This window comes from Tyto alba, unplaced genomic scaffold (assembly GCF_018691265.1).
Source record: "Tyto alba isolate M040663 unplaced genomic scaffold, T.alba_DEE_v4.0 Super-Scaffold_23, whole genome shotgun sequence".
In the NCBI taxonomy this organism is placed as follows: domain Eukaryota; kingdom Metazoa; phylum Chordata; class Aves; order Strigiformes; family Tytonidae; genus Tyto; species Tyto alba.
The window spans coordinates 20,137,512-20,146,760 of NW_024881297.1; the positions used below are offsets into that span (position 1 = coordinate 20,137,512).

General features: G+C 45.5%; 2 protein-coding genes across 2 annotated transcripts; one reads left to right on the forward strand and one right to left on the reverse strand.

The window, feature by feature from the left end:
- The first annotated feature begins 319 nt into the window (after positions 1–319).
- On the forward strand, positions 320–3,282 carry MAD2L1 (mitotic arrest deficient 2 like 1). The gene is made up of 5 exons (XM_042796986.1): positions 320–440; positions 593–739; positions 854–974; positions 1,583–1,686; positions 2,443–3,282. Exons 1-5 carry the CDS (start codon positions 365–367, stop codon positions 2,613–2,615), a joined length of 621 nt encoding a protein of 206 aa, XP_042652920.1. The 5' UTR covers positions 320–364; the 3' UTR covers positions 2,616–3,282.
- Positions 3,283–3,729: 447 nt separating this feature from the next.
- Positions 3,730–8,816, reverse strand: RPL7L1 (ribosomal protein L7 like 1). The gene is made up of 7 exons (XM_032997807.2): positions 8,708–8,816; positions 8,454–8,562; positions 6,433–6,596; positions 6,118–6,255; positions 5,764–5,873; positions 4,747–4,959; positions 3,730–4,472 (listed from the first exon to the last, which is right to left on the reverse strand). Exons 1-6 carry the CDS (start codon positions 8,752–8,754, stop codon positions 4,751–4,753), a joined length of 777 nt encoding a protein of 258 aa, XP_032853698.2. The 5' UTR covers positions 8,755–8,816; the 3' UTR covers positions 3,730–4,472; positions 4,747–4,750.
- Between the last annotated feature and the right edge of the window lie 433 nt (positions 8,817–9,249).

The following is a 9,249-nucleotide window of genomic DNA, read 5'->3' on the forward strand; positions in this document are numbered from 1 at the left end:
CCGCAGCCCCGCGCAACGGCACGCAGAGCTGGTGGAAAAGACCTTTAATTCCTACCAGCCGCCGAACCTGCACCCAACAGCCCTTTACTACCGCGGACGCGCCGCAGCCCCGCTTCACTAGGAAGAGGCAGGCGGCTGCTGGGGGCGGCGGGACAGGGCGCGGCGCGGAGCCCCTCCTCAGCCACCGGGACCTCCGCCCCAGCTCGCGCCAGCGCTGCTAACGGCCGCCGCGGAGGCAGAGAGCTGGGGGGGGGGGAGGCGCGGCCTCGCTACTGCGCATGCGCGGAGGCAGGCGGGGGAGCCGGGAAAGGGGCGGGGCCTGATTTGAACAGGGCGGCGGGGAAGTGGTGGCCGCGCAGCTCCCATGGCCAAGCAGCTCGGCCGGGAGCAGCAGGGCATCACCCTGCGGGGCAGCGCCGAGATCGTCGCTGAGTTTTTCTGTAAGGGGGACGCGGGGCGGGGGGAGACCTCGGGGACCGCGGTCGGGGAGAGGGAGAGAGGGCCGGAGGCTGATCACAGGCCTCCTGCGGGGCGACATGGCCGCCTCACGCGTACACATTTCCCCTCCCCCCCCAATTCCCGCGTGTTGCAGCCTATGGAATCAACAGTATCCTCTACCAGAGGGGCATCTACCCGCCCGAGACCTTCACCCGCGTCCAGAAGTACGGGCTCACCCTCCTCGTCACCACCGACCCCGAGCTGAAGAGCTACCTCAACAACGTGGTGGAGCAGATGAAAGGTGGGGGGCGGGCTGAGGGGGCCGCCAAGGCTGCTGCGGCCGCCGGGGGCTGCCGCGCCCGCTGCCGCTTCTTACCTTTCTCGCGCTGTCAGTAACTGCTGTGGCTTCTTTCAGAGTGGCTGTACAAGTGCATCGTGCAGCGCTTGGTGGTGGTCATCTCGAGTATCGAGAACAGTGAGGTTCTGGAGCGCTGGCAGTTTGACGTGGAGTGTGACAAAACCGCAAAGGATGAGAGGTGAGTGGTGAGTTAACGGTTGTGCCTCTGCCCCTGGCTCTCCTCACGCCTGGTAGCTGTGTAGGCACAGGCCGATCGCTGAGTGCATCGGCACCGTCCTGGTGCCTCAGAGCAGCTGAGAGCGCCTTTTGTCACTGTGAGCATGCAAGACGTTCCCTCAAACCTACTACCTTTCTTACTCCTCTTCCTTCTGTTTGCCTGTAAATCACTATATGATTAAAGCGCACATAATCCTTAGGTGTTGAATTTTTTTTTTTTTTTTTTTTTTGAAGCATCAGATCAAAACTTGATTTTTAATCTTCAACAAAGCATATCAAATCCTGTACTGGGTACATGCCCTAAAGAACTACTGCTTTCATGTTATGCCAAAATATTCTCATCTGTTCTGGACTGAGAATAAATGTAATGTTCCTTACAAATACTGTGAAGCTTCCCAAACAACAATAAAGATAAACCGACTATCTACCTATGGCTTAAAAAAGTGTCACTACTATAAAAAAAAAATACCATAGCAAACAGACCAACAGAGCTTAATAGAACTGTATTTAAAGAAAACTGTTGGTATAGCAGAAGCTTTCTTTCTTAACAGAGTTTTCCTATTTTTCCAGTGTACCACGAGAAAAATCTCAGAAGGCTATTCAGGATGAAATTCGATCTGTTATCAGACAAATAACTGCCACAGTAACTTTCCTGCCACTGTTGGAAACTGCCTGTGAGTACTCCTAACTTCGCTAAAGGAATCAAACATTTCTTTTGGAAAACCTCAAAATCTTTTCCACTTTGGAAAATATTTTCTGCTGATTTTCTGAGGGTTTTAATTATTACATGTTTTATACCATCACATTTCTGAGAACATTTTGTTAGACTGATATCACGTCTCCTGCAATTGTGTACAGTATGGAAAGCAGTAAGTTGGATCAAATACTTTTAAGAATTATCCTATAGTGTTTCTTGCATAACAGCCAGAAAAAACAATTGCAAGTGTAAATACTGTGTACCAGTGTACCATCTCATTAGAGCTCAGAGCAACTTCATTTAAAGGAACTAGTGGTACTTTCTCTCAAAAAAATTTACAAGCTTTTTTTTGTCAAAAGGACAGAACTCAGGGTGACTTAATGAAACTAGTATGTGTACTCTTGAGGAATTATTTTGTGAATCTATGTGTGGACAGGCTTGTACAAATAACCATTAAGTTCATATGAAGTGTTACACAGAGCTCACCTCCACAGCATTTTAACATGTTTTTAGAAAAATTCTCATCACACTTGCTTGAGAACTAAAATGGCTACATATTACTACAACCAGGACTTGTTTTCATGTTCTAACTACTCTTTCTTTTCACATAACTGGTATCAGTGTAACTTCTGAAAACCCTGGTACATGTCTAAAGTTCTAGAAGATGCATTTCAAATTCAAACATGCCATCTAACGCATGCAATACTGTTAATTTGTTCCCACTTGCTTACAGGTGCCTTTGACTTGCTGATATACACTGATAAAGATTTGGCAGTGCCAGAAAAGTGGGAAGAGTCGGGACCACAATTCATAGCCAATTCAGAAGAGGTTCGTCTTCGTTCCTTCACTACCACAATCCACAAAGTAAATAGTACGGTGGCTTACAAAAAGGATTCCTTTCCCTAAAACATTGAGGGGCTTTGTATATATCCTGTCACCTTGTACAGTTTCTGTTCGTAGCACAGCTAAGTCATGAACACATGGTTACTGTTGTTCCTGCTGAGGTATGATGCAGAGAAAAGACAAGGTGTTTGTCTACAATAATGTGATGTAACGCTAGACTAATCTGGCATTGTTTTTAAAGAGGTCTAAATAAGGTATTCATAATAATAGTTCAATTCTTTCTTTATGCATTAAACTACCACATTCACTAGAAAAACTGCCTAAATCTAGGATTAATTGCTAGAATTGTGTTCAGATACTGTAATTTAGTAGTTTTAGATTATTATAAACTCCATTCTATCAGCAGGCTTAAGTTTTCCCTGGCACTATGAAAATTTCAGTCTTGGCTTGCCAGTTCTTCCTATTAAAAGCCTGGGCTGTTTTATTACCAGAAACAATCTTAAAATGAATCAACAATTCTGAAGTTACTTGTACCTCTTTAAAATGAAAGCAGCTGTTTATCAGGAAAATCTTAAATACATGGAGCCTTGTACAGTAATGACTGCTGGACTCTAGTTCTGGGGACAGTATTGTTCTAAGTTGGTGTGTGTCTCTAGTGTCTGTCAAGCATTTTCTATGTTTGTATTCTTGTTTTATATAATAAAGCTACAAATTGTATAGTGTTCTCTAATTCAGAGTCTGTAGTTGAATTTGAGATAGTTTTATGAATGCTGCACCTTAGTTTATAACTGCCATAGAATCACTAGCCTAAAGGCATGATACTTATTGTTACTTTAGCTGTTTCTTCCGAGTCTCAAAGCCTGTGTTTGTAGAGTCAATATGAAATCCACTCCTGGATTTATAGTTTGCCCCCATTATATCTTCTAATAACAGTATAAATTAGTCACAGTAATGCAGTGATGTAATGATTAAGCACATTGCCTTCCATGTTTGTTAAATAGCATAGGACCCTTCAAGCAGTCTTCACCCATTTTTGTATTAGAAGAAATTAGGGATTCTAAACTTCAAGAGAACTTTCAGCCTCTTCCATGTTTTTGTTCACTTCCTTTACCATATCCCCTTCAGCCAAAGTAATTAACATTAGAAGAGTTGGAAAAGCTATAGACAACTCTTACAGTTTTAACATTGTATCTTCAAAAGTTTATTTAAAAACCATGGACTACATCTATTCCACCGCTGTATTACGAAATTTCTGGGCTTTTTTACCATGAAATAGTTCTCTCCAGCAATCTCAATCTAGCAGAATTGAAAAGGCAGCCTTTCATAAAGCAGTAGCCCAAAATCAATTGTGTTTTAAAATAAATAAAATCTAGGTGCTTTGAAAAAATGTTACATTATTCCCTACTAGGGCTTGCACTGCAGGATCAGAGAAACAGTTTTCTGTGTTTTCTTCTGCCTGTCAGCAAGTCTTGAACAGCTGACAGCACTATATTCCTTTACACCTAGGAGGACGTGTACTTCCCCAGGGGAGGACTGCATCAAAGCAGTGAGTGCAAATCAGCTGTAGCAGAAATTTAAATCAGGAACTGACCACCACTGCTTTATACCAAAGATCAGGAGAACAGAAGGTGATGGGCACAGAGCCAGCAGTAATGAGTACGAAAAAAACTTGTTTGACAGAGATGCCAAAGTCAGATTGCTCTGGGAAGTTCATGTCATTTCTTTCTTGTACCACATACAATTTAGCTTCTTTTAGAAGGACCAGCCCAAAGTCCATCTCCATCCATCATAATCTGTGTATTTTTTCTTTTTTCATAAAGGCACCAACAGTCAAGAGATAGAGTATATCCCTGTATAATGTCCATGAAAACTGTATGTGAACAGGAACAGGTTGTAAATCCTGAAGTTTTCACAAAGATCCTGCAGAACAGGAAAAAAAAAAAAAAGAAAGAAAAAACCCAGTCACATTAATGCAATCTCACATAAGTCAAGCCTCTAAGGAGGTGTCCAATAGGATCTGCTGATACCTAACAGGACCCACACTCTTCCTTAGTTTCCCCTATGGGAGTGTCACTTTTGTAGAGTGAAGAATCAAAAACAAAGGAACTCCCCTCATCTCCAATGGCAGTATAGTTATTCTTAGGAAAACAGATAAAGGATAAGATTTAGAAGTCCCACAACAGGCCTTCCTCACCTGACTAGTTCAGCTGACGTATGAGCTGGTTGATTGCTTCACCTCTGCAGCCAGGCTTACCCATTTCCTTGAGGAAACCAACTTTGTTACGTGAAGCGTGACGAGCCACTGACAGATGGAATGGCCATAGAAAGCTTGTGACTTTTTTGAAATACTTCCCAGTTGAGTAGATCTCATGAATAAGGTCTTCCAGGCAAATAATACCACAGTCCCCTGCACCAAAAAAAAAAATTAAGGCCCCCCCCCCAACAACATATATGTGAGATGTCCACCTGTTATTATCTTTCTTCATGCTACTACAGAATTGTCAGCCTGTCCTGGTTTGGGCAAGAATAGAGTTAATGTTTCTTAGTAGGTAGAACAGTGCTGTGTTTTGGATTCAGTAGGGGATCTGGTATGAGAAGAATGCTGATAATACACCAATCTTTTCAGCTGTTGCTGAGATTTCAAGGACAATCCAACTCCCCATGTCCTGCCTGTGTGCAGGTGCACAAGCAGCTGGGAGGGAGCTCGGCCACAGCACCGGACCCAAACTGGCCAGTGAAATATTCCGTATCATGTAATGTAATGCTCACTATATAGAGGAGGGGCAACTAGGAAGGGGGGGAGGCGGGAGGCTCATTCTCACTTCTGGGATTGCGATTGGAAGATCTTGGTATTTTGGGATCACCAGCCAGGAATGGGCTGGGTCTCAGTCAGCAGGTGGTGAGCAATCGCATTGTGCATTGCCTGTTTATACTTTCTATTATTGTTTTTATTACCATTATTAAACTGGTTTTATCTCAACCTATGAGTCTCCCTTTACCCCTCCAATTCCCTCCCCCATTTCCAGGCAGGGGAGGGTGGGCAAGTGACTGTGTGGTGTTCGGCTGCCGAGCAGGTTCAAACCATGACACACTCCATCATATACAAGTCTTCCAAGACTTTTCTCCCTCCCCCTCCTCTTAGGTCAGATTGCAAACTCTCAACATTTGCTTCTTTCCTTGATTCACTTCATTTTCTCATCCTCTTCCTTACCTAAATGTTCCTCTATCAGCATATTGTCTGTGAGAGGCATCCTCTTTTTCTTAATCTTGGCTTGGCCCCGTTTCAGGATGAGCTCTCGTACAGACTTCAGGTTAGGGTGTCTGTGCAAAAACAAAAATCAGATTCCGTAACGGAAAGTCATGATACACCAGGAAGTCCCATTCTACTTCTTTGTACAGAGGTAGGAAAGTAAACAAGTTACAATAACAAGTTTTAGATATAGAGCTGACAAAGTTCTGATCATTACTGGAAAAGCCAGCTATGGATTTGTGATACCAGATGGAGAATCAAAAAGCTACAGTATTTACATACAAACTGCTATCAAGACATGGGACTGGCACTTACCCCCACGCCACGTAAGGTTCCACAATCCGCAGCATCTTCAGTGATAAAGGGGTCAGTTTAACAAATGTTCCAGTGAAATTTTTTCTCAGTCGCAGCAACTCAATCACTCTTTTCACCCTCCTACTCACTCCTGTAATACTGAGTCAGAAAAAAAAATACTATTAGTAACCACGTTTCTCTAATACAGCAACAAAAGGCCTGAGATTACCTGCAAGGACACATGTCTGGATCGATCACCCTTCCTTTGCTTAGAAATGATATTACAGCTACAAATGGTATCAATACTAAAGCTAAGGAGTAACAAAAGTTTCTTACTCTACAATCCGCACAACAAAGGCTAGTTTGTGCTCCTGAGGCACAGCCGTCTGTCCAGGTCTCTGCTCCATGCGCCTCAGCCGGACATCATCTCGGTGTTTGCGCCATGAATCTTGTACAAAAGTCTCAAGGCGTTTAAAGTGGATTTGTTTTCCCTTCTGGTGCTGAAGACAAAAAGATAAGAAACCATCACCATTCCCAACAGTCTTAGAGATCTGCATCTCAAAGGCCAAACGAAATTCAGAACTTGATGAAGTATGCTCTTTCACTTTTGGAGACAGTAAGAAGAAAATAAATTTGAAAATCTAAGCTCAAGGGAGACAGAACTAAGGGACAACATATGAATTTACAAGCAGCTAGCTATAGCTTATGAACAGTGAACTAAGAGTTTTTCCCCAGAAAAAAATAAATTATGAAAAACAGAGCGAGACCGAGGATACTTCTAGACATAGTAGAAATCCCATGGAAGCATTTGCAGCCACGAACAGACAGATCTTCACAACTACACAGACAGCTCAGACAATCACTGGGAAAGGCAGAAACAACATAGGTATCTGGGTAAAACATATGCTACAGCAATACTCTAGTGACTCCAAATTGCCATCCAACAGAAAATAACTGGGTTTAAAGTTATTTTCTATAAAGACACATAAGAAAAAAATAATCCAAGCATTCAAATAACTATAAAGTATTAGTAAACACAGAACATCCAGCTCACCTGAGAAAAAATTCTTTTCAAAATTGTGGGAAAATTTAGAGCTTTTTTAAATTAAAAAGCTGTTTAAATGCCTATCTTTAGCTCAGGAACAAGTACATCTGCCTAAATCATAGTGCTTTCTCATATGAATAGGAGCTGAATATGCATGGCAGTTATGCAGTAATATTTTAGATACACTACTAGCTAAACTATTAGGCCATTTAAAATTGAAGAACCTAATGTTATGCATCTTCTGTTCTGTTTCACCTTGTAAATCACCCATGAAATTGATGTGAATTTTCAAAACAGGAAGACCCCATCAAAGTCTCATCACTAGGGTCATTTTTCTAAGGAGAATTTTAAGAGGTCGCTATTTAACATTATTGTTTATGGTTCCATTTTGCTTTGGAAATACAGCAAGCCACTGATATATTTAAAAACATAAACACACTATCTAACAAAAACTGCAGGAGTTTTGCACATAATCCCACCAACTCCACAGAAAGAGATTCACTGGGAAAGCTTTAAGCCACTTGTAAAACAAGCACCTGATACATGAGCTGAGATACAGCAGAGCAGGTCTCAAATTCTAAAACAGAAAGGTTTGCTGGGCTCTGCCAGTCTGGAAACCACACACTGGGCACTGGGCGTCTCTGCATTAGCAACATGTACCACCCTACACACCAAAAAAGGCTTCATGATGACCCGTCTATGGTCTAACATTTATCTAGCTAACGATAGCTAGCTAACTCTAAACGTACTCTCAGAAAAGCACATCGCCTCCATGAAGGTTTACAACACAAAGTTGAACTCGTTTCAGATAAGAGTAATCCTACGGTAGCACAAACAACTCAGCAGCATCACATTTTAGCAGGTGGGGCTGTACACACACGCACCCTGGTAATCACTGACCTAGGAGCAACAACTTGCAGTCTTCAATAAATTTGCGTTTCAGTATAACAAGCCATAAAGTTTTGTCTGAGAACGCACGGGGATGATGCTCAACAACTAAAGAGCTGAACTCAAGCGTCCTTTCAGACGGCCCAGAGGACCACCGCGGCACCCACACAGGCACCAGCAGCTCGCTGCCTCCCTCCTCTGCCCACCAGCACCACCCCCCCGCGCACAGCACGCTGCTCGCTCACATCATCCGCACGACTGCACGGTATTACAGTTCCCTCCCCCGAAATAAAAGGACGGGCAGCTCCAACAGCACCGCAGACCCGGGTTTCACCCCCTTCTAACCGGGCTCTCCCAGTCGGCCGCCACCCGCGCACCGCCGGACAGGGCCAGTTTGGGGATCCCTCCCGCAGCCAGCCCCTACCTTCCGCTTGTTGAGCAGCGCCTGCTTGGCCTGGGTGGCCTTGATGGCCTGGTAGGCCTTCCTCCTCTTCAGCAAGTTCTCCGGCACCAGCGGGATCCGTCGCCTCGGCCTGCGGGGCGGGAGAAGGCGGTCACACCCCGCAGCACCGTACCCCGACCCCCCCGGGACTCTCCCCACCGCCGCCCCCCGCTTCCGCGACCGCGCAATCCCCGCGGATGGCGACAGATCCCTGCCTCCCTCGCTGCCACACTCACTCCTCCTCCGCCGCCGCCATCTCGCCGGGGCTGCCGCTGCCGCGCATGCGCCGGGGCGGGGCGGGGCGCTATTATGGCCGCCCAGCCCGGAGCAGCCACTCGCCTTTCACCCTCCTTCGCCAAGGACTCAGGTGGAGGGAGGTGTTTGCCCGGGGAGGGGATGGACGACTCGTTGATGTCCGGGCCGTGCTCTGTCTGCGGGAAGGGGTACGGGCGAGATGGCGGTTCTGTGAGAACTTAAAGATCAACGGTGAAGCCTGGGGAGCAAGCCCGTACCCCCAGCAGGTACTGCTTTGAAACAGAACTCCTAGTCCCAAAGAATGCCGGAAAGAAAAATTATAATAAATAAATTTTTAAAAAGCCAAGGAGGTGTCCGTAAATCCCCTCAGCTCTTCCAGCCCGACCGGCAGCCTCTGCCCGTGCCGTGGGGACGGAGCGGGGGCGGCGGCTGCCCGGCGGGGGGGAGCTGCCCGCTGCCGCACACACACCGCGCGGGTCCCGGGCGTTAACGGGCCGCTGCGGAGCCGGGAGGCGGCTGCCGG